General features: G+C 47.3%; 1 protein-coding gene across 1 annotated transcript in view; it reads left to right on the top strand.

The window, feature by feature from the left end:
• Nucleotides 1-25,671, top strand: part of ACOXL (acyl-CoA oxidase like) — a gene marked incomplete at both ends in the record, with an annotated part of 274,096 nt that overhangs the window by 224,253 nt on the left and 24,172 nt on the right. Inside the window, 4 exon segments of the mRNA XM_080684941.1 lie at nt 1,051-1,055; nt 1,059-1,103; nt 1,107-1,121; nt 21,035-21,133. Of these exon segments, the coding sequence (XP_080541067.1) occupies nt 1,051-1,055; nt 1,059-1,103; nt 1,107-1,121; nt 21,035-21,133 (164 nt within the window).

Raw genomic sequence — 25,671 nt, 5'->3', positions numbered from 1 at the left:
AACTGAAGAACTTTATTTGTAAGTAACACTGAAAATTATAAAAATGACTCCAAAAATGCTTAACTAGTGAGAATTCATTGCTGCTGATACAATTCTCATTAAAATACCTGCGTCTATAAACATGACATTCTTGGGGTCAGAACAGCGGACTTGGCGTGTCCCTCAGCTGTGAGCGGGCGAGTGCGCTGAGCTGGTCCCGGGAGGCCAGTGGCGGTGAGAGGTCGGATGTGCAGGCCTGCGGGGTTCCAAGGAGGGCAGCTTTGTGGGGCCCAGAGGCAAGAGGTAGGGCTGTGGTGGCAGACGGCAGTGACGGGTATGACAGGTGCAGTGTGAACAGCAGCTCTGAGTCTGGGAATAAGAGGCTCGTCTGGTGGCTGACCAAGGCGAAGCCTGAATGCCTGTTGGGAGAAGTGGGTTTAAATCCAAGGGTGGCAGGGACCGCTGGGGGCATTTCCAAGTGGAACAGCACAGTCCAAATAGCATGCTGGGAAGCGATCTGTGGGTCGGGGCTTACTTGGGCCAAAGCACAAAGGGGTGCCCCTGTGAGCGGGCCTTGGATGAAACTGGGCCCCTGATGGGAAGAGGGTGGGTGTCATGTGTATAAATTGTCTGGGCTAGGATTGCTCGAGCTGTCACAGCAACTTGAATGGATTGTTAAAACATATTTTGCAAGCCTTCCTGAGGTTGTCCTGGCCATTGTGTGGGAGAAGAATGGTTGGGGAAACGTGACTTAAACATTTGGCCAGGGCGGGCAGTCTGCATGAATCGACACTGGGAGCATGGCGCATTCAGACCAAGAGAAAACTTACAGCTGCGGGAGTCACGATGGGAGGCTGGGACAGGAAGTTCAGCCGGATCGTCAAAGGCAGGTGCAGCGAGGGAGGCTACAGGAAATGGGGTACTGTGGGCCTTTGGGGGACAGGACGGGCCCCGTGGTGGCTGAACCCAGGACTCCCCCGTGGTCTAGGATGGAGTCTGGCTGGTGACAATGGCCACGTGCTCGGCTGTCATTGTGCCCGCTGACCTGAGGGCGGCCACTCTCCCTCCCAGCGACGTGAGAGCAATTCTCCCTGGCAGGGTGCCGCTGTCCCGACCACGAGGACTAGGCTCTGCTGAGGAAGGTAGGTTATCACACGAAGCCCGATTTCCTTAGAGCCGGCAGCGCTGTGACTGGCCAGAGGAGAGCTTCATTTGTACCAGCAGGAGTAAATTTATCATCTCTGGATTCTGTGCTCGGCGGGGATAAACTTGTCATCGGCGGGAGGAGGGTTGCTGGTTAATGAGCACAGCCATGTCCACGGAGCTCCGACAAGTGACAGGAGAGTGGGTGTCAGCCACTAGCGGGGAGTCTGTTAATTCTCCGGAGGGCTCGGTTGGTTCTAGTTAAGCTTCTCTGACAGAGTCTTGATTCTTTCAGCAGATTTATGAGGCTTGGCCAAACTCCCTGACTCTCACCGTGCTTGTTAATTAAGACAAAGGTCTCATGCGCCCCGCGTCTGCCACAGCCTCACTTTTAGTCGCCGTGGGGAAGGCTGCACAAATGAGGCTGCTCATTCTCACCCCTGGAAAGGGAGGCTTAGGTCGTAGATTCCTTGACCTGGAATGTAAACAGGCTTCTTTTTTTCTTGGGAACAATCCTTTCATCTCCTTCTGAATGACCAAGTAGCACAGGTGGGGTGTAACCTACATTTCGGCTGTGCACACAGGTGAGCCAAAGTGTGGGAAACCTGGCCAGCACCCAACGTCCATTTAAATAAAACTTTGTCTTTGAGGCAGAAAACGGCAGGGACTTACCCACAAATCACAGAGGTACATGTGTACTTTTCCACTCACAACTAAGGCGCGTGTTCTCACCTGGGCACAGGGCTCGGGCCGTCCTGGAGACACACGCATTTCCGTGATGTCACTATTTTCTGCGTCCTCAGGAAACCGTGTGTGCCAGGAATTCCGTTTCTTCACCTAAACGCCATGCCAGGTGTCCTCTGGCTTGAGAAGGGAGTGGAAAAAGCAGTGTGTCACTGTAAGGGATTTTCAGCTCATTTGCCTAAGAGGTGATATTTCTGGTCTGCCTTTTTTTTTTTTCTTGCTTTCAGTGATGTTAATCTTATAATAAAGAAGTGCTGACACCAAATCTATTGGGTTTGCCTGGGAGACCTGGCATCATGCACCCACTTTGAGTGGCACACCCTCAGCCATAAACTCTTCTTGGCATTTTGCGGTTTTGCACACTGAGCTCTGGTTCCCCACTGAGACCAATTCCCAAGGATTTCAAAGCCAGGCACAGCATGTGTTTCCATGGCCTCGAGCAGCAGTGGGGCCCAGACACTCACCTCTTTACCCCGTCACTCTTCCAGGTGACAAGGACACAGAGCCTTGGCCGCTGTCCTCCTGTGCTGTCCAGCATCGTCTCCTGCCCTTTCCCATCTTCCCGGTGCTGCGTGCTGCGTGCCTGCAGCAAGGCACATGGGCGTCTCAGGTCATGCCGGGTAGAGAGGGCAGGGCCTGGAGCTGGCATCAGGGGCCAGGCCTCCAGTCCTGAGTCTAACGTCTGGAACGTGCCTGTCTGCAGTGACACGCAGTGTGCGTGCCCCACGTTGGCTTCTGCAGACTGTGAGACCGTGGCAGCCGAGGACGGTGTCTGTGGGCGTTTTCTCAATATTTGCAGATATTTAAACAGGCATCATCAAAGCAGTTTCACTGAAGGAAGATGTGAGCTCGGTTCAAATATACTGAAACTATTTGTGATTTTCTTTCAGGAGACTGAGGTTTTATGTCAGATATTGGAGCGCGCCCTGTGGGTATGGAAGTGAGTGGTGGGCAGGATTTCTGTACTGAAATGTGGGACAGTTGGCTCGGGTGATGTGGGACACTGGCTACACCCCGCCTGCAGTTGTGTGTGTGCTTCATGGGTGAGCTGTTCACGGCAGGTTACCTGCAGGCACACTGAAATATCAAACTCAACCTCATTGGGAGAAAAGTGGTTGCAGGCAAAAGATGCTGATCTGGATGGAATATGGTGTTTTAAAATGGTACTCTGCATGCCATCTGTTGCATCCCTCCGCAGTCAGAGGTCACTGAGACCTGTGAACAGGTGCTCTGACTGTGGGGTGCAGGCTGCAGAGCCACTGCAGGAGGTCGATGTGCAGCTGTGCCTCCTGCCGAGTGAGGTTAGGACTCACGGGCTGGCAGAGACAGAAGCCTTCATCTGATGGCCAGGAGGATGGGAGGCGGGGTGTGACTGCACCACCACACCTTGAATTAGCAGGCAGGGAACTGAGGCCCTTGGGCTGGGCTTCTTCCTGGGATCCCCACCCCAGTGACCAGGCTCACCCCACTCCCCACCACACCAGAGCCACTCGGGTGGTGAGACTGTGATGAAACCACAGGTGTGCCGTGTCGCTCTGGCTTGCTGCCCACCACGCCCGTTCGCAGAGGTCATGGACAGGAGCGAGCTCGCTTCTCCAGGGCACGGTTTCCCCATCTCCTGAGTAGAAGTCAAGGCTGTTGGCACCTTCGAATCTCCCACCTGAGCCCTGCTAAAGGGCTAGGACAGAGATGCTGAGGGCGTGCCAGCTGTCATTGGGGTTTGCCTATCAGTGAGATTCCACCACTATTTGAACGGTACAAAAGATTCAGACTTCATCAATTTACTTCTGCCTCCACACTTCCCTGTTTCTTCTTTCATTCCTAGTTCTACTAGCAGGGAGTCTGCTCGGCCCTCACTGCCACGGCCCACAGAGCCCACTGCCTCGCTCCACACTCTGCTGTGGCTGCAGATCAGCTTTGGTCCCACACCCAGCATTTCTGCAGGTCTCAGCCCCTCCCCCGCCTCTATCCTCCCTCCTTAGCCCAGAGCCATGGGACAGTCTGTGACTCTCCCCTGTCCTGGGGCTGTCACGCCAGACCCAGGACATCTATTCACCCTTTACAGCGTCTTTCAGAGTCAGTCCCTTTTCCTCTGTCCCAGAGCAGAGCACCTGGGCCTGCTCCCAGGGGCAGCTCCTGACCCTGCTCGGCAGGCACCAGGGTGGCCATGGGCAGGTCACTGTTCTCTGTTTTAGCCCTTACCCGTCTTCTGGGAAAAGAGGTGAATTGGATGAGTCCAAGGACCCATCCAGCATCCATACTCTGCAAAGCTGGGCCTGGGCATGGCCAGCAACCCTGCCTTTCTAAACATCCTGGAGAGTGCACGAGCCTGGCCCTTCACTGCCTGCCTCTCCTTCTCCCAGTCCATGTTCCTGAAGTCCCCTGTTTGTCATGCCGCCCTCTGCATTCACTTCTGGCCATAACTCCTCTGTGCTGTGGACGAGGGTGATCGCAGAGCACGTCATTCAAACCTGGACTCTTGGGAGTGAAAAGGGCACCATAAAACGAAGCTTAGATGCCGGTCATCAGCCATGACTGTCAGCACACCAGGGCACTGGGTTAGCCTGGTTTTGAGTCAAGTCCAAAATCCCTCCCTCGGTCAACCAGCTCTACCCTGCCTGCCGGGCTCCCAGTGCCTGGCCCAGATGATCCTACCCCCACCCCCACCCTTACCCCACCCCCACCCTCACCAGAACTGTCTCCTCTTAAAAGCGAATGAAAGGGAGTTGTCAGGAAGACTGGCCTCTCAGTGCCAGTCTGCAATCATTTTCTAAATCAAATAGAAGTGATCAGCTTCCTCATGTGGCTCTCAGAGTTTTCCGCAGCACTTCTGGAGCAGCCCAGCTGGGTGCCTCTGGGGATGAGCCTTCCCTGCCTCCTTAGGAGAGTGAGCAGGAGGCCTGGGCAGGGAATGACCCTCCTAAGTGCCGCTCCCTGCACAGGAGGCACGAGTCAGCCCAAGGAGTTCTGGCTGATCTCAGAACTGGAGCAGGACAGAGACCAGGGCTGACTCAGAGCACTCTAGTGATGCTGAGCCAGTGCCCGGAACATTCCGCACGATGCACTCGCAGTGCAGGCCCACTGCGCCTGAGGCCTCGGCTGGAGACCCCGTGTGGTAGGACCCGATATCACACCCCCCTGCTACAGAAACAGTGTCAAGAACCAAGCTGCCTGCATGGCAACAGCAGCACCACCTGGGTCTCTGTTCCCCAGGCTGCGGGCTTGGCAGGGCTGTCCCGGCTGCAGCGGTGACAACGCTCCAGCAGGGCAGTGGGATGCGGGCAGAGGAGCACTGTCTGGGGCGCGGTGTGAGGCACATGCAGAGCTGTTATAGGTCTGCTGTCAGCCTGCTGGCAGGTGCAGCGTCGGAGCGGGTGGCACAGTGGCCAGGTGCTGAGGCCCAGGTGGAGGAGAGCTGCAGACATTCCCCAGGAAGTCGCCGCTGACGAGGGAGCGGGGCTGGAGCGTGGCCACATAGTAACGCTGCCCCAAGCAGCGGGTGCTGGGCAGATGGGGGCGGCAGCATGCCGGGCCGCGCTTTCCCAGGGCCTCTGCCTCTGGTTGGGCCAGACCGAGCCCTTTCTCTGTCTAACGATGTTCTAGGAAATTGGACACACTTGAGTCCTTCTTGAAATCAGAAGTCCCCAGTGAATGACGTGACGCAGCCCCTCCGTCCTACAGGTTTACAAAATACAGCTTCTTCCCAGCAACAGGCATTTTCTCCCAGCCTAGTGGGCCTGGGCTGTTCGGATGCGGGTTTTCACAAGGACAAGAAGCGGCTTTAACTTTCATGGGAATGGCTGCGTTTGAGGAGAAAGACATATTTCCGCATGACCGCTCCACTGATTTCCCCTCCCCTCAGAAGGTTTAGAAAGCCCACAAGCCAGTGGTCTGGTATCCCTTAAATTGCCATTGTCACAAAGACCCTTTCCTCGCCACCTCTCCCACAGCCCGCCCCTGCCCACGGCCTCCACACAGCTGGGCCCCAGGAGCAGGTTCAGCTTCAGACCCTTGCAGGGTCTCTGCCTGCCTTTGTGCTGTAGAGAAGGCCTCAGCCTCTTCAGGCTGATGGGAGCTCACCACACAACCCGGCTCCGAAGCAGGCGATGCAGGGGACTGTCCCTGCCTCACGGCGGCTGGCAGCGGCTGGGCGAGCCTGTCGAGTGGGCGAGGTGGGGTTTTTCCCTCTTTCCTGCATTCTAACTGCTCTTTCTTCCTTTTCTCAGCGTGTGTAGGTGGCAGCTAGTTTAAGCACCAAGCCTCGCAGCCGGTACTCAGTTACAAGCACCTCTCAAAAGCGCAGGGAAGACTGTGACTTAGGTATGTCCTCTCTGTGCGAGTGGCTCTTTCATGCCCACTGACTCCATGGTGGCCCCTGGCCTTGCCTGTGGGAGCATCCTGGGCCCCTGAGCCACAGGCAGGAGCTGATATCCTGTGTGTGCCACAGGCCTGCCCACAGCCTCCACTCAGCCATGTGGGGCTGGTCATGGGATCTGCCTCCCACACAGAAGAGGGTTGTCATCTGGGGTGTGACTGAATTTCCAAGCCCAGTGCCGGATGAGCAGGGCCAGTGCTGTGGTGGCTTCCGCTGGCCCAGATCATGAAGGGCAGCAGGGCCCACGAGGGAGAATCCCAGTCCTTATCCCCGGCTCTTTTCCCTCCGCCTACTCCCACTAACGGAGAAGTGAGTGTGTGGCTGACAACGTTCCTAGGATAGGTCATTCCATAAATGTGTACTGAATACCATTATGTGCCAGGAAGTGTGTTTCTAGTACCTGGCTCACCTGAATATGTTTCTTTTTTTTTTTTCATTTAATAAGCGAAAAGAGGTACAAGTGACTACAAGCAGAGTTTCAGACCTACCCTCCTAGTGATAAAGGTTTTTCTCTTATTCCTTATCTCTGTGCCATTGAGACCCCAGAATGCCTCCACCCCCTTATTCCTCACAAGTTTGCCCTGTCAAGGTTCTGCAGGGCTCATCTCAAAGCAACCCTCCAAAACCTCAGTGACGGTTCTCCCTCCCAGTGAAGTCGTTATTTTGGAACGGAATCTTGGGTTCATAGGACTAACTTTGTAAATTAAAGGAATAAATGCCAAATGGTAGAATTTCAGGTTCCACAATAAGGCAACAGAGGAGCTATTTTGGTGGCTGTCTGCACCATCTGCCACGGTGCCTCTTCCGAAACATTTATGAGTACCTACTATGTGCCAGGTATTGTGCTAGGCCCTGGGGTGCTACAATCAATAAGGCCTCATCTTCAGGTAGTTTCCCAACTAATGACTGAAACTGGCACTTTATCGCACCCCACGAAGCAAGCACATGGGCATCCCCGTGAGGCAGGGACAGGGAGGGCAGGGAGGCTGCCGGCGGAGCACTCCTCTAGGGAGCCCACCTCAGCATGGGTTTAGAGCAGCCTCGCGGGGGGGTGGGGGGGCATTTGAACTAAGCCTCTGTCCCTGCAGGAAGTTAAATGAACCAACAGTGTGGGCTCCACTCTGTTTACTGGTGGGGTCAGTGCGAGAGCTGTGTTCTGTGTTTTCCATTTATAGAGTGTTTCGGGTGCACTCATGCATGCCCTGAGAGCAGGCTGCCAAAGCAGGGGACCCGACAGCTGCCTCTCCAGGGGAGGGGTGCTCAGACCTTCCATTCTTGCTGTGCTGTGCACATTTTTCCAGCATGCTATACCTCTCTTGGAATTACAGCGTTCAATATCCCTTCCTTTAGCTTGTAAAACTTCCCTGACTTCTAGAGGCTAATGTCAAAATCAGGTATCTCTGAGAGGGAAGCCATCAGCAGCTAATAGTTGCTCCAGAATTGTTTTGAGAGCATGGTGTCCAGGCCAGGGGTCAGGATAGAGAGTGAGATGGTTGGTGGGGAATTAGGAAGGGAAAGGCATAGGGATTTCTGCTCTGCGCAGTTCATCCATCTCCTTCACAAAGATCCCCTGCCAGGGGAAATGGACCAGTGTTTACCCAGGCCAAACGCCACAGGTGCAAGCCCTCCCTGTGCCTGGCTAAGACGAGCAAACAGTTATAGGGGAGGATGGCAGCATCGGCGAGGCCATTACACCTACTCTGCTCTTGACCCTTCTTTATCAATCATCAGAATGAATCTCTAAGTGGAGACCTGCTGGGAGCGGAAATCCCAGTGTTGGGAAAAGCAGTGCTTCCCTGAGCATGGGAAGCACATGCTGGGGGCCTGGCCTGTGGACTTGGCCCAGGACACCTGCAGGGTGTCCCTTCCTGAGCACTCTGCCCCCTTCCTCTGTGCACAGCTGTCGGGGGCAGATTTCATTTCGGGCTGTTCTAGGAGACAGGGTGGAGGGCAGGTAAGGACATGGCTTGAGACAAATAAGAAAATTAGAAGGATTTGGTGAAAGCCACGTGTGGGAAACAGCAAAATTTGACTCCAAGGGGACTGAAGTTAGTGGGAGAAGGGAGGAGGAGTTAGTGGGAGAAGGGAGGAGGAGTTAGTGGGAGAAGGGAGGAGGAGTTAGTGAGAGAAGGGAGCAGGAGTTAGTGGGAGAAGGGGGCAGGAGTTAGTGGGAGAAGGGGGCAGGAGTTAGTGGGAGAAGGGGGCAGGAGTTAGTGGGAGAAGGGAGCAGGAGTTAGTGGGAGAAGGGAGCAGGAGTTAGTGGGAGAAGGGGGCAGGAGTTAGTGGGAGAAGGGGGCAGGAGTTAGTGGGAGAAGGGGGCAGGAGTTAGTGGGAGAAGGGGGCAGGAGTTAGTGGGAGAAGGGGGCAGGAGTTAGTGGGAGAAGGGGGCAGGAGTTAGTGGGAGAAGGGGGCAGGAGTTAGTGGGAGAAGGGGGCAGGAGTTAGTGGGAGAAGGGGGCAGGAGTTAGTGGGAGAAGGGGCTGAAGTTAGTGGGAGAAGGGAGCAGGGGCTCTCAAGATGCTGAAGTGCCCAGGAGACCCTTCTTGAGTGACTTACCTAGAATTGGGGGCATTCTATCAGGGAGCTTCAATGACAGAAATATCAGACATTGACAGAATTGCCACGTGGCTGAGGGTAGCAGATTTCGCTGCACACAGCAAAGGGCATGTGAGCACTAAAGCCACGTGGGAAGTCACACTGAAGGGGCCTAATCGTGGCAGCGGAGCTGGGCACTCACACTGGGGCAGCTCCCCTGCTGGTAATCAGGCACGCCTGCGCCCAGATGGGAACTGGAAATGTTGCTCCATCCTTTCACTTTTAATCTATGTGCATATGGTTTTGTAGGCAGCATGTAATTTGTTCATGTTTTTAAATACAAGCTCTGTTTTCAATTGTTGCATTTAGAACACTGCATTTAATATAATTATTCATATACTTAGACTTAAGATTGCCATTTTATTTTTATTTCTGTTTGTTCTCTCTGTTTTTCATTTATGTTTTTCTTGCCTAACTATGCAGTACTTGAGCATTTTTTACAGTATCATTTTTATTTATCTATAGCATTTTGGGGTACGTCTCTCTGAATAGCTTTTTTATTAGTTGTTCTAGTAATACCTAGAGAAATTTATTGTCCAAACTTTAATTAAAAGAAAGCAAAAGTGGCTATATTAACAACACATAAAGTAGACATCAGAGCAAAGAAAATTACTACAGACAGAGGGAGACATTACATGATGATAAAAAAAAGGTCAATTCACCAAGAAGTTACATGTAGCATTGTTAAGTGTGTACACAGCAAATATCAGAGCTGCAAAATATGTGAATCAAAACATTATAGACCTGAAAATAAAAGCAAGTACATAATTATAGTTGGAGATTTCAACACCCCTCTCTTGATAATTGGTAGAACAATTAGATAGAAAAACTCAAGACCATTGACAAACAGGATCTAATAGACACTCCACCCAGTAACAAATTACATTATTTCCATCTGCCCATGGAACATATACCAAGTTAGACCATCACTTGAAACATAAAGTAAACTTTAAAAAAAAATTTTTTTAGCTTTTTACATTTCCTTTTTTTTTTTTTAGTTTCAAATTATTTTATTTTAAAATTTTTTTTTTACATTTCTTTATTGATTAGCCTAACCAATGGACACAGACAACAGGGGGGTAAGGGCATGAGTGGGGGGATGGGAGGGGGCAATGGGGGAATAAGGAAACCTTAAAAATTTTTAAAGTTTCTAATGAAATTTAAAAATACATTGAATTGGATGAAAATGAAAATTCAATATATCAAATTTGTGGACAGAACTAAAGCAGCACTGAGGGGAATTTATAGCTCACAAGAAATAGGGGAAAAGCCTTAAATCAATAACCTAAGCTACCACTTTAAGAGCCTAAAAAAATGGAGAGAAAAATAGACCCAAAGAAAGCAGAAAGAAGGAAATAATAGCCAAGAGCAAAGGTCAATGCAATTAAAACAAAAAATAGAGAAAAACAATGAAGCAAAGAGTGGGTTTGTGAAAAGATTAGTAACAAGACTAACAAAGAGAACACACAAATTACTAATTAGGAGGGATGAAACATGGTATCAGTACACACCCTGTAGACATCAGAATGATAAGAAATTCTAAGAACATTCTACACACATAAATTTGGCAACTTAGATGAAGTGGACCAATTCCTCAAAAACACAAATTACCATACTTGATATGAAATAATTTGAATAGCCATAGAACTACTAAGGAAATTGAACTTGTAATTTTAAAATTCTATGAGGAAGAGAAAAGTAGTTATTCAATGCTTAACTGCAGAATGCTTTCCCCCCCCCCCCCCCCAAAGTAGCTTCTGGAAAGATTATAGTTTCACTAATCACACTTTGGAATATTGGTATTTAGCATTTTAAAGACCCAAGATGGTGGCAGAGTAGATGGATGTTACACACTCCTCCTCACAGGACAAACAGGAATTACAACTAAAATATAGAGCAATCGCCCTGAATAACCAATTGAAGACCAGCTGAAGAAGAGCCTTATAACCAAGGACTTATAGAAGAAGTCACAGTAAGACTGGCATCCACATAATATCTGGCTGTGAAAATCAACAGGCACCCTTTTAAAAGGCCAATGCACAAAATCTCTTACAGCCACTCACCCTGGGTGCCAGTGGAGGGGGGTCAGAGCAGACTAGAGTCACATGAGTAGAGACTGGGGTTTGTGGCTCTGGGGAGAGAACTGAAGAGACAGCCACCAGGATCCCTGAGCTGAGTTCTTCTCCCACATTGCAGATATCATCTTTCCTGGGTGGAACACTTCCCTCCATATGGCATCAGCCTGGGGGAATGCAAATAGCCCCACCCTCTGGACTTCTTGTCGTTTCTCCCAGCAGAGCTTGTGCCCTGCTGAGGAGTCAGGTGCCTGGATTGGGGTGTAGAGGTCTGGGTAAACTTGGGGAGTGTCAGTGACTGATTTGTGTGGCTCTAGAATGGGGGACATTTTGACCTCGCACACACAATTGGTTCAGAGCCTACCCTTTACATGGACAAATCTTGATCTGGTTGGGCCTAATAAACTCTACTGGTCTCACCCTGACAACTCCTTAAGACCTCACCACATCACAAAGGTGTGCAAGTATCCAGTGGGCAGCAACTAGACTTGGAATACCCTGAGACATTGGCTGAGTGGCCTCAAACCCAGCTCTGGCAATGAGTTTGAACCTGTATTGATCTGGTGAACATTACTTGTCCCTAACAGGTGACTCACTGAGAATCTATTTCATGTAACTTGAGTACCATCAGAGGCTCTTTCAGTGACTAAGCCTAACAGGCAGCTGGCAGCAGAGGAAGGCTTAGGCAGATTTTGGGGTTTCCTTGAAACTTTTTTTGGCCTGCTGCTGGGCTTGGTACTGGTAAAAGCTAGCTTTCATGCACAGGTTGGTCCTTCTCATGCACACCAAGGCCCAGGAGAGGCAGCCACAGACAGTGGCTTGCTTTGTAGCTCCAAACAGGTTGCCCAGTGCCAGTCATAGGCAGTGACTGACACTGGCTTACACCAAAGTCCCTCCCAAGAGACCCAGAAGCAACACACCCAGAGGCCAGCTTCAGTGCATTTTACCCCAAAACAGCAACATTTACATTATTTTCAAGTGCACATGGAACATTTTGTAGGATAGATTACATTTTAGGGCACAAAACAGATCTCAATAAATTTAAGAGGATTGAAATATCAAGCATCTTTTCTTACCATAAGGGTATGAAACTAGAAATCAATCACAAGAAAAAACTTGAAAAACACACAAAGACCTGGTGGCAAGCAATGAATGGCTTAACAATGATATCAAGGAAGAAATCAAAGGATACCTTGAAACAAATGAAAATGAGAACACAACAACCCCAAATCTATGGGACATAGCAAAAGTAGTCCGAAGAGGGAAATTCATAGCATTAAAGGCCTTCCTCATGAAACAAGAAAAATCTCAAATAAACAATATAACTTACACTTAAAGGCACTTGGAAAAGAACAACAACCAAAGTCCAAAGTCAGTAGAAGGAAGGAAATAATAAAGATCAGAGCAGAAATAAATGAAATAGAGTCTAAAATAACAATACAAAAGGTCAATGAAACCAAGAGCTGGTTCTTTGCAAAGATTGACAAACCTTTAACAAGACTCATCAAGAAAAAAAGAATAAATTAAATAAATTAAATCAGAAATGAAAGAGGAGAAATAACAACTGATATCAAAGAAATACAAAGGATTGTAAGAAAATGATATGAACAACTAATATGCCAAATATTGGACAATCTGGATGAAATGGATAAATTTCCTAAAGTCATATCTTCCAAAACTGAATCAGGATGATTCAGAGAATATGAACACATAGAGTATAACTAATGAAATTGAAGCACTAATAATAATAATTTTTAAAAACTCCCAACAAACGAAAGTCCTGGATCAGATAGCTTCACAGGTAAATTTTACCAAACATTTGAAGAAGAACTGAAACCTAACTTTCTCAAATTATTCCAAAAAATTTAAGAGGGCAGAAGACTCATAAGCTCATATTACAAGGCCAGCATTATCCTAAGTCCAAAACCAGATAAAGAAAGAAAATTATAAGCTAATATCCCTGATGGATAATAGATGCTAAAATCCTCAGCAAAATACTAGCAAACGGATCCTGCAACACATTAAAAAGATTATTCAGCATGATCAAGTGGGATTTATTCTGGGGGTGCAAAGTTGGTAATATATCCACAAATTAATAAACATGATATACCACACACAGAAAATGAAGGATAAAAACCACGTAATCACATCAGTCAATGCAATAAAAGCATTTTATAAAATCCTGCACCCATCTATACTAATAAAAGCCTATGTGGTTGTCACACCCTCACATCGTGATGCCCTCATGACATAACAATCCATCACCAGGAGGCTGTATGCGCAGCGGGTACACGCTGGTGAGCGGGGACTTGATACTGCATGTGCAGCACAGAGGCAAGGACCCCTGGCTCTGGCCTACCTCTTTGGGGCAATCCATTGAGGATCCTCGGATGGGTGGGTGGGGCCTACTTCTTTAGGGTGATCGATAGCGGGGCTTCCACACTGTTTGAGGGTACAGGCCAGGCTGGGGGACACCCCCCCTCCAGTACATGAATTTCGTGCACTGGGCCTCTAGTATATGATAAAAACTCTTAACAAAGTCAGAATAGAGAGAACGTACCTCAATGTAATAAAAGCCATATATGACAAACACACAGCCAGCATCATACTCAAAATGTGTGCAAAAACTACAAGCATTACCCTTAAGATTGGAACAAGACAGGGATATCTGCTTTCACCACCTTTATTCAACATAGCCACAGCAATCAGACAAGAAGAAATAAAAGAAATCCACATTGGAAAGGAAGACATAAAACTGTTATTATTTGCAGATGACATCATACTGTATATAGAGAACTCTAAAAATTCCACCAAAAAATTACTAGAACTGGTCAATTAATTCAGTAAAGTAGCAGGATAAAAACTGAATATCCCAAAATCAGTTGCATTTTATATACCAACTAGAGGCCCAGTGCACAAATTCGTGCACAGGTGAAGTCTGGCTGGCCTGCCCCAATCAGGGCCGATAGGGCTGGGCTGGCTGGGGGGAGGGGCTGCAGGAGGTTGGCCAGCCAGCCCCACCTCCTGGTCGAATTCCTGGTTGAACTCCCAGTCGAGGGGACAATTTGCATATTAGCCTTTTATTATATAGGATAATGACCTATCCAAAAGGGATACTAAGAAACAAACCCATTTACAATTATATTAGAACTAAACTAAAATACCTAAGAATAAATTTAACCAAGGATGTAAAAGACCTGTTCTCAGAAAAGTAAAAGACACTGAAGAAAGAAATTGAGGAAGACATTATGCTAAGTGACTCCAGCCAGTCACAAAAGGACAAATACTGCCTGATTCCACTTCTGTGAAGTACCTAGGATGGTCAAGTTCATCACGACAGGTGGGTGCTGGTGATAGTTGCAAAGTTAAGGACAGATGGGAAATTGAGAGTGGAAGAAAGTTAGGGCCAATTCTGTGTTAATATAATTCAGAGAGAAGCACCTGCTTCCCCACATGATGCCTAACCTGTCTACATAAAGTAAGGGTGTGTTCAGAGCCAATTTACATAGTGGACTGTGGAGGAGGGAGTAGTCTCCCATCTGCCTGCAAAGCTGTGCTTTCTGAATTTCCCCGTGGCCCTGGGCCTGGTAAAGCCAGTGCCCTGCAACACCACAGACAGCGGACAGTAAGGCAGGAAAGCTTGGCTCTGCAGCCAGCTGTCAGCCCCCAAGTAGAAGAGAGAGCATTTCCCTGTCAGTCTTCCCTCAGCATCCTGAAGCAGCTGAGATCTGGCCTCGCCCTGCCCGGGGGCCTTCAGCAGGCTGGTAAAAGATGGCTCCCGGTTACCTTCGCCAGAGCTTTCCCTCCTGTCTCCTTTAGGCCTGTCAAGTTTGTTGTTTCCTGCAGATGAATTTTCTGCACTCTTTATTTCCTGCCATTTGGATACAGGTATGTGTAGGCTTTTCCAATGATGCATGAAATAGGACACACCTAGGGGCTGGCTGTCTGTAGCCTCTCTCCTCCAACCATGCCCTCCACATTTGATCACCATGACGCCAGCACACGGCCATCACGACTCCAATGTGAGACTCAGCCCCCAGAGAGAGACTGGTTCCTCTGCCACAGAGTGTGGGGTGGGCTCTTCAGTGCCCAAAGATTTAGAATGAAACGATCCCCTTCATCCTGACCCTCCTCTCCCAGAGTCCTCTGAGCTACCACAAAGTCCCAGCTGCTGTGCCTGTCCCCTTTCTCAAAAAGAGAGGCTTTTAAGAAGCCTCAAAAAATATTGAGGAGGTTAGATTTTTTAAAAGATGAATTAACAGTGCAGGCCATTTGGAAGGGAAGTCTGACATCAACAACTTCCTTGGGTAAACAAAGAAAAGGACACTAAAGGTGACCCCTCTGCCCATTTCCAGTGAAATAAATAAAACGTCCTCACCTCTGGAAAGTGTGAGCTCTCACCTGGAGCTGGTGGCACTGGGGATACTGGGCAGGTGAGCTGCATGCAATAGACATGGGCATCGTTCAAGTCTGGTCCAATTTTTCATAAGTTCCTAAATCAAGGAATGCCTGTAGAAATTGCAAAGCCAATGATTTTTGCTAATGCTGGGAGAATTTCCTTAAACTAAGAGATGGTACCACTGCCCATCAATTTTACCAGGCAGCAATGCAGATCCCACAAGGCTAAAGTCTGAGGCAGAAGGCAGAGCACTTTATCACAGTGAGAGAACTGGGTTGTTGCTGGGGAAGCTGTTCTGATATCACGCTGGTACTACCGTGCATTAATAAGCTTTGTTCATCTTCTCTGACACTAGAGGTCCAACTCGGTCCTTCTGCTTCAGCTTCTTGCTTATTATGCAGCCTGGGCCATGGGTATGGGCTGCCTACTTGTCATAAATCGCAGGCAACCTCCATTTTTTCTGTTCTTGGTCCCAGTGGGCTTACGTCCCTGGGAACCCAGGCTCCCTGAGCTTTCAGTCCCACAACTGCACAGTGAGCCCTGATGCTGGGCTGGGCACTGCTGAAATTCCAGGATTCATGAGTCACAAGTCCTGCCTTCCTGATCACGCCGTGGTCAGGGAGATGGTCACATGGACAAATAATTACACCAAGAGGCAGAATGTGTAACAGAGGGAAGCGCACACTGTTATGGGAAGCTAGGAAGACAAGGGGCAAGGACACCAGTGGGAGGACAGCAGGGACAAGGGTTCAATACAGGGAACCATTAGAGGATGTCGCCTTCTCGGCCTGGAGTTCGCAGTAACCAAGGAGGAGGAGCCTGTACATAGAAAGATGATACATTTTAATTATTATACAGCAAAATGACCTTGCTTAGGGGTGTATACTTTTATGAATATCGACACATTGATAGAATCCTGTAATTACCAGTACAACCAAGATACAGAACAATTTGACCAGCCTAAAATAATCCTTCATTGTGTGGCTTTATAGTCATCCTCTCCCTCTTCCGCTAACCCCTGGGAACCAATGACATGTTGTCCATCACCATAGCTTTGTCTTTTTGAGAATCTTGTGTGAATGGAATAATACAATTTGTAATATTTGGATGTTGACTTTCTTCACTTGGCATGTCTTCAAGAGTCAGCCAAGTTCCTGTACATGTCGACAGTTATTCTTTTTCATTGCTGAGTAGTATTCCACGGTGTGGATGTACCACAATTTTTTATCTGTCTAACCAGTGAAGGCCATTTGGGTTGTTCAGTTTTTGCTGATTGTAAGTAGAGCAGCTATAACAATTCATGTACAGGTTATTATATTATGTAAACACTAGAGGCCCGATGCACGAAATTTGTGCACTGGGGGTGGGGGGGTGTCCCTCAGCCCAGCCTGCACCCTTTCCAATGTGGAACCCCTCGAGGGATGTCTGACTTCCCATTTAGGCCCAATCCTACTGGGCAGTCAGACATCCCTCTCACAATCCTGGACTGCTGGCTCCCAACTGCTTGCCTGCCTGCCTTCCTGATTGCTCCTAACCGCTTCTGCCAGCCAACCTGATCACCCCCTAACCACTCCCCTGCCAGCCTGATTGATGCCTAACTGCTCCCTGCCAGCCTGTTTGCCCCTAACTGCCCTCCCCTGCCTGCCTGGTTACCCCTAACTATCCTCCCCTGCAGGCCTGGGTCCCTCCCAACTGCCTTTCCCTACAGGCCTGGTCGCCCCCAACTTCCCTCCTCTGCCGGCTTGGTCACCCCTAAATGCCCTCCCCTGCAGGTTTGATCACCCCCAACTGCCCTCCCTTGCAGGCCTGGTCCCTCCCAACTGCCCTCCCCTGCTGGCCATCTTGTGTCCACATGGGGGCAGGATGTTTGACCACATGGGGGCAGCCATCTTGTGTGTTGGAGTGATGGTCAATCTGCATATTACTCTTTTATTAGATAGGATAGAGGCCTGGTGCACGGGTGGGGGCCAGCTGGTTTGCCCTGACAGATGTCCCGGATCAGGGTGGGGGTTCCCTTGGGGTATGGGGCAGCCTGGGCAAGGGGCCTGGGGTGGTTTGCAGTCCGGCCACGCCCCCTGGCAACCCAAGCAGAGGCCCTGGTATCTGGGGTTTATTTATCTTCTACAATTGGAACTTTGTAGCCTGGAGCAGAGCCAAGCCTTCTGCTTGCTCCGTGGCGGCAGCCATTTTTGGGGGGATTTATGTATCTTCTATAATTGAAACTTTGTAGCTTTAAGCGGAGGCCTGGGCCAGCCAGGGTGTGCGGAAAGCTTGGCTTCCTCCATCTCCTGGGGCAACCCTAGCCTCCTGCTCTTTCCAGCTCCGTGGCTGCCACCATTTCTGTTTGGATTTATGTATCTTCTATCATTGAATCTTTGTAGCCATGAGTGGAGGCCTAGGCTGGCAAGGGCAGGCGGAAAGCTTGGCTTCCTCCATTGCCAGGGAAACCCAAGTCTCCCTCCTGCTCTCTGTGGCCATAGTCATCTTGGTTGGGTTTATTTGCATATTCGTTCCTGATTGGCTGGTGGGCGTGGCTGGTGGGCGTGGCTGGTGGGTGTAGCGGAGTGATGGTTAATTTGCATATTACTCTTTTATTAGATAGGATACATTTTCTTTTTCGAGGGCAGAGTTTCTCAATCTTATCTTCCCTGTTGACAATTTGGGCCAGATACTTCTTTTTTAGGGGGGCTGCCCTGAGCTTTGTAGGGTGTTTTTAGAAATATTCCTGGACTCTACTTATAAATGTCCACATATTCGCCCAGTTAAGACAAGCAAAATGTCTGTGGACATTGCCAAATGTCTGTTGGAACGAACATCATCTGCAGCTGAGAACCACTGCTTTAGGGTAAATACCTAGGAGGGAATTGACCGGGTCACATGGTAAATGTATGTTTTACTTTATAAGAAACTTTACATTCCCAGCGTATGAGACCCATTTATCAGTGTCCTCACCAACACTTGGTGTTATCAATATTTTTTAGTTTTTGCCATTGCAAAAGGGCCATTTCCCTCATGGCTAATGATAGTGAAATCTGTTCACATGGTTTTTTGTTTTGTTTTTTTCCCATCTGTCTATCCTCTCTACTGAAGTCTGTTAAAATCTTTTTTCCATTTTAAATCGGTGTGAGTCTGGGAAAGCGGCCTAGGAATGGTGTCCGCAGTCAGGGGCTTGTCAGGGGCTCTGTAGGGCCAAGTGGGCGGCTTGAGTCGGATGGACTGGGCTAGAGGCTGGTGACCATCTGTCACAGGGGTTAGAGATGGGATCTGTTCACCTCTCCAGCTCTACTCACCACCCTCTCCAAACTGCTCTGGATCTGGAAGTAACTTGCTGTAGAATCCTTGCCCTCTGGGTCCAGTTAGGTTCTGAACAGAGAGCTCCTGCTAGAGGTTGAGGGGGAGGAGGAGGGGGGGCGGGGGAGGAGGGAGAGATAGTCTTGGCCCTGCCTGCCTTCCTGTGGGATCACCTTGGGATTTCTGTGTTCCTGGGCTGAAGGTCATAGCTCCTTTTAAGGTGGCCCTGTCTACAGAGCTTTCTCTTCTAGGACCCAGTAGCCACTCCCTGCCCTCCTCTTTCCAAACCTACCGCTGCAGTCGCGAGCTCTGGGTGCTGCCCTAGCCCAGCGGCTCCCCTGCACCTGTATAAATCTGTTATTAAACTCTCCTGAGTCAACCTAATGGGAACGTGTCGTCTGCTTCTTAGTTGAACATTAACTGACACAGGATTCTGGATTGAGTGAGATGAACTACTAGATTATTTCTAAAAAAAAGCTTACTTATACTTCCTTGGCTCTGGTTCCTTACCATGGACCTTTATCTTTGTTTACCCAAGAGGAATGAGAATGAGGGTTCACTTTCTACACCTAGGAATCCACAGTAAATATTTTTGTAGTGATATGAAGTTTACTTAGGTACTTGTGATTCAGTTTAGCCACATAACCTGCCCGATTTATTATTTTTACAAGAAAGCGTGTTTTCAGGCTGTACTGTGGCATCTTTCGGTTGCTCTGGCTGTGTCTGTAGGGCAGCTAGAATCTTTATTGCTGTTATATAAAAGAGCCCAAGGAAGCTTCCACTCGGCAGGCAGCCAGTGCCCAGAACCAGGGCAAGGTCATAAAAGAGCCATCATTCATCTTAAATACAGTTCACAGACAAGCTGCTAGGCCATGCCGTGACCCTCTCTGGGAAGACTGGGCGCTGAGGCTCTTCATGATGATGCTGTTGGAAGGGTGCCCTGAGCCTCAGGACAAGAAGAGCCTGTGTTGCTCAGGGCTGCACGCTGCATGGTTTCTGAGTCTGAGGACCCACAGAGGACAGGGCCTTTCTTCTGGTGACAGCCACCTCCATCTGACTCTGAATAGGAGGGTCTTGCTGCTGTGGCTTGAGTTGGCTTTGAGATGATCTTACTTCCAAAGAGTCATGATCCTTTAGAGTCGTGGTCGGCAAACCGCGGCTTGCAAGCCACATGCGGCTCTTTGGCCCCTTGAGTGTGGCTCTTCCACAAAATACCACAGCCTGGGCGAGTCTATTTTGAAGAAGTGGCGTTAGAAGAAGTTTAAGTTTTAAAAATTAGGCTCTCAAAAGAAATTTCAATCATTGTACTGTTGATATTTGGCTCTGTTGACTAATGAGTTTGCTGACCATTGCTTTAGAGATACACGGTGAAATGCTAGTGGATGAGATGCTACAACTGAGCTTTGCTTCCCAATAATACAGAAAGGAGGGGACAGGTGGGAGGAGAGAGAAAACAAGATTGGACAGGAGTTGATAGCTGTTGAAGCTGGGAAATGGGACATGGAGGTCCACCATACTAGTCTTTCTACTCCTATGTAATTTTGGAATTATTGACTATTAACAGCTAAATGAATAAGTAATTTCAAAGTTACTTGTTGATACAGGAAAACTCATTTATTATTGCTTAATGCCACCGATGTCGCAAAGGAGTTCTGTGTGTAGGTTTCAGAACTGTAATAGGAAAAACATACTGAAACAAAATGTGAGTAATGCTGTTTTTATGAAAGTTTAATGAGAGCATGCTCAAATGTTTGCTTTCCTTTCTCAATTCATGGAACTATAAATGAACGTTTTGAATAATACCAGAACTTGAACTGCGAAGAAAAACAACCAGAAATATGAATTTATGTGTTAACATATCTTAGTAGTGGACTTTGCTTCTAAATAACCTGGGGTGGGGGAGAAGTAGGTGAGGTGACAGATGAAATGAGACTGGCCATGAGTTAATATTTGGTGAATTAGCCGAAACCGGTTTGGCTCAGTGGATAGAGCGTCGGCCTGCGGACTGGAGGGTCCCGGGTTCGATTCCGGTCAAGGGCATGTACCTTGGTTGCGGGCACATCCCCGGTGGGAGGTGTGCAGGAGGCAGCTGATCGATGTTTCTCTCTCATCGATGTTTCTAGCTCTCTATCCCTCTCCCTTCCTCTCTGTAAAATATCAATAAAATATGTTTAAAAAAAAATATTTGGTGAATTGCGGGGATGGAGACATGAGAGTTGATTATGCTATTCTTCCTACTCTTACATATGCTTTATTTTTTACAAAATAAAACATATGATGCACATCCAAAATGTGACCATTTTCATTAAGGAACTATTCACTTTTGTGATTGTATGAAATGTAACAATATGCAATTGCTCTTTCCCCTCCTGGGATTCTGCATTCTCTAATACGTTGCTATCTGCTCAGTTCTTTCCTCTTCCCCCGCCCTCAGTTTTGTTTGCTGTCTGGAACCAGGCTGGTGTTCCAGGAGCGAGCCTGGTGTCTGGAACACAAGCATCTGACTCCCACAGCGAGCGCAAGGATCAGGAGCTAGGTAAGTGCCCTGGCACGCAAGAGCAATCCTTTGCGGATCAGCTGTCAGCTCTTTGCTTTCTCAGAAAACAGTGCTGCCAATCTTCTATCCGTTTCCACGCATGGGTGTTCATGCCTCTGGGACTTCATCTATGTGTTTTCATTGCCTACCACGATCATGTTACACTTCAGTTTAAGTGACAAGGAAGTGATTCACTGTGCATAAACTTCCTGACATGAGAAGGAGAGGAGGAAATTAAAAGTGTTTTCCTTGTCTTGGCAAAAAAAAAAAAAAAATGTATTAAGTGATATTCATGTTCCTGCTTCTTACCAAAACCTATTGACTCGGTCTTCGTGTTCAGAAAGAAGACCTGTGGTATTCTTATGTCAGTGGTAGTAACGGGGACACAGCAGGACAGTCACAGCACCTGACAATGAGGGGGAGCCAGTGAATCGCCACGGAAACACTGCTCTGCAGGAAAAGATGGTGAGATGGCGCATCATCGGTCCAGAGCTGGCTGAGGACTCCTCTCCCAGGCCCACTGGGTGCTGACACTCAAGCAGGCCTGTGCTCAGCCTCTGCCTTCCAGGGAGCTCCTCACGTCTAGGGACACAAAACTGACTTTCAAAATGCAAATAACAAAACTTGGGAGGAGAGGCTTCCTGATGAACTGGCCACAGCATATGCTCAGAGTTCTGAGGGCAGGTGGCACTTGGGAGTGACTGTCATTCTTGTGCTTGACCTTGAAGAGGGGACAGTTCAAAGTGGAGGTGGTGGTTCAGTTGAGAAGGGGCAACACCCCGGAGCCTTGGGCAGGGCTGATGACGTGAGCATGAGCATAGAAAGGGGAGCACATAGGACAAACACGCTAAGAAATGGAAGTCTTGCGTGGTAGGGAAATGTGGAGAAATCTGCAGGCACTAGACAACCATGGGCCCTAAACAGCCTTGAAGAATCTTTCTCCTTTTTAGGAGAACAGAGATTCTGAAGAAAAGTGTATGCAAAGACGTCCCAGTTATCGATGCCACATAACAAATGACCCCTTAAACATAGTGGCTTAAAACCGTAGCCATTTATTATTTCTCATGATACTGCAGTCTGGACGGGGCTCAGCCAGGTGGCTTTTCTGCTCCACATGGTGCCTGCAGGGGCTCTGCGCTGAGGCTGGCTTCTTCGCTCGCAGGACAGCCTCCTCAGCAGGAACAGCAGCGGCCACTGTCTCTCTGTGCGGCCCAGTGTGGGCGTCCTCACAGCATGAGAGTCTCAGGGTGGCCGCACATTTTCCACAATGGCTGGCTTCCGAGGAGAAAGTGGGAGACGCAGGTCATCTCATAGGCCAGTCCCAGAACTAATATAAATGACCTCCCCTGCATTCCGCCAGCCAGAGCAAACCACGAGGCCAGCGCAGACTCCGGCAGGGGAAGACCTCACCCTGTGAGGAGTAGCAGGTACATCCAGGGAAGAAAAGGATGCTGGCAGTGATCTTGGAGACCACCCTTCACAAAGAAGATGCCCACTTTGGAAAGAAGAAAGGAGAATACTTATTGTTGTTGTTAATCCTCACCTGAGGATATTTTTTCCATTGATTTTTTTTTACAGAAAGTGGAAGGGAGGGAGGGAGGGAGAGGGAGAGAGGGAGAGGGAGAGAGACAGAGACAGAGACAGAGACAGAGACAGATTGGTTGCCTCCTGCACACACCCTGACCAGGGCAGGGATCAAACCTGCCACCCACATACGTGCTCTTAACCAGGGATCGAACCCATGACTCTTCCATGCGTGGGCCAATGCTCTAACCATTTAGCCACACTAACCAGGGCAAAAGGAGAATACTTTTTAATATTAAAAAACAAAACCTGAATGTTCAGTAAACACACACACACACACACACACACACAAAACAACAACAACATTCAGGGCGTTAATTTTGTATCCTGCTACATTGCCAAATTCATTTATTAAACTTAGTGAGTCTAGAGTTTTCTAGGTTTAATATCATGTCATCCTGAATAATGACAGTTTTATTTCCTCCTTTCCAACTTAGATGCCTTTTATGTTTTCCTCTTGTCTGATCCCTGTGGCGAAGACTTGCAGTACTATGTAGAGTAAATGTGGTGAGAGCGGACATCCCTGTCTTGTTCCTGTTCTTAGGGGAAATAGTTTTAGTTGTTGCCTATTGAGTATGATGTTGGCTGTAGGCTTGTCATGTATGGCCTTTATTATGTTGAGGTATGATCCCTCTATTCCCACTTTGCTGAGAATTTTTATCAAAAATTGGTGTTGGATTTTGTCGAATGCTTTTTCTGTGTCTATTGATGTGATCAGGTGATTTTTTTGTCTTTCAATTTGTTTATGTGATGTATCATGTTTATTGATTTGAGAATAATGTACCAGCCTTGCATCCCTGGAATAAATCCCACTTGTAATGGAGTATGATCTTTTTAATATATTGCTGGATCTGATTTGCTAATATTTTGTTGAGGATTTTAGCATCTATGTTCATCAGGGATATTGACCCATAATTCTCTTTCTTTGTAGTGTCTTTATCTGCTTTTGGTATTAGGGTGATGCTGGCCTCATAGAAAGAGCTTGGAAGTGTTCCTTCCTCTTGGACTTTTTGGAATAGTTTGAGGAGGATGGGTGTTAGTTATTTTTTGAATGTTTGGTAAAACTCCCATGTGAAGCCATCTGGACCTGGGCTTTTGCTTGCTGGGAGTTTTTTTTTATTACTGCTTCTATTTCATCAGTAGTTATTGGCCTATTCAGGTTTTCTAATTCTTCCTGGTTAAGTTTTGGAAGATTGTATTTTTCTAGGAATTTGTCCATTTCATCCACATGGTCCAGCTTGTTGGCATATAGCTGTTCATAGTATTTTCTTACAATGCTTAGTATTTCTATGGTGTCAGTGGTTACTTTACCTCTTTCGTCTCTGATTTTATTTATTTCGGTCCTCTCTCTTTGTTTCTTGATGAGACTGGCTAACAGTTCATCAATCTTGTTTATCTTTTCAAAGAACCAGCTCTTGGTTACATTGATCTTTTGTATGTTTTGTTTTTGTTTTTGTCTCTGTGTCATGTATTTCTGTTCTGATCTTTATTATTTCCTTCCTTCTACTTACTCTGGGCTTTTTCTTCTTGTTCTCTTTCTAATTTTTTAAGTTGTAGGTTAGATAGTGTATAAAATTTTTTGCTTGTTTATTTATTTTTTTTGAGGTAGGCCTGTAGTGCTATGAATTTCCCTCTCAAGATTGCTTTCACTGTGTCCCATAGATTTTGGGTTGTTGTGTGTTCATTTTCATTTGTTCCAGGAAGTTTTTTATTTCTTTCTTGATCTCACTGGTAACCCATTCATTGTTTAATAACATGCTATTTAGCCTCTATGTGTTTGAATGATTTTAGTGATTTTGCTGTAGTTGATTTCTAATTTCATGCTATTGTGACCTAAGAAGATACTTGCTTGATATGATTTCAGTCTTCTTGAACTTGTAGAGACTTGTTTTGTGGCCTAATAGGTAGTCAATCTTTGAGAATGACCCATGTGCACTTGAGAAGAATGTATATTCTGCAGCTTTGGAGTGAATATTCTATAAATGTCAATTAAATCTATCTGATCTAGTGTGTCATTTAGAGTCATTGTTTTCTTGTTGATTTTTTGTCTGGAAGATCTATCCAATGAAGTCAGTGGTGTGTTAAATTCCCCTACTATGACTATATTGCTGTCAATCTCTCCCTTAAAGTCCTCCAGAAGTTTCTTTATATATTTTGGTGCTCCGATATTGGGTACATGGCTCAGTGGTAGAGCATCAACCTATGAACCAGGAGGTCACAGTTCAATTCCCAGTCAGGGCACATGCAGCCTTGATCCCCCAGTGTGGGGTGTGCAAGAAGCAGCCGATCAATGATTCTCTCTCATCATTGATGTTTCTATCTCTCTCTCCCTCTCTGAAATCAATAAGGTTATATTTTTAAAAATAATAATAATGAATTCTCAGAAAGAGGAACTAAAAAAATCCCATTTACCATTGCAACAAAAACATAAAGATACTTAGGAATGAACTTAACTGAGGAGGTAAAAGACTATACTCAGAAACCTACAGGACATTGAAAAAAGAGATAGAAGAAGATATAAACAAGTGGGAAAATATACTGTGTTCATGTATTGGTAGAATTAATATTATTTAAATGTCCATATTATCCAAAATAATCTATAGATTCAACACAATCCGCATTAAAATACTAACAGCGTATTTCACAGATCTAGAACAAATACTCCAAAACTGTATATGGAATCAAAAAAGGCCCAGAATACCTGCAGCAATATTGACAAAGAATAAAGTTGGGGGGATCACAATAGCAGATCTCAAGCTATATTACAAAGCCACTGTTACCAAAACAGCCTGTTACTGGCACAAGAACAGGCATATAGATCAATGGAACAGAATAGAGACCCCAGAAAGTGACCCAAGACATTATGCCCAATTAATATTTGACAAAGGAGACAAGAGCACACAATGGAGTAAAGACAGTCTCTTCAATAAATGGTGTTGGGAAAATTGGAC

This window comes from Plecotus auritus, assembly GCF_963455305.1.
Source record: "Plecotus auritus genome assembly, chromosome: 8".
In the NCBI taxonomy this organism is placed as follows: domain Eukaryota; kingdom Metazoa; phylum Chordata; class Mammalia; order Chiroptera; family Vespertilionidae; genus Plecotus; species Plecotus auritus.
Note: the sequence above shows the minus strand (reverse complement) of the source record. Positions and strands in the feature narration are given on the sequence as shown.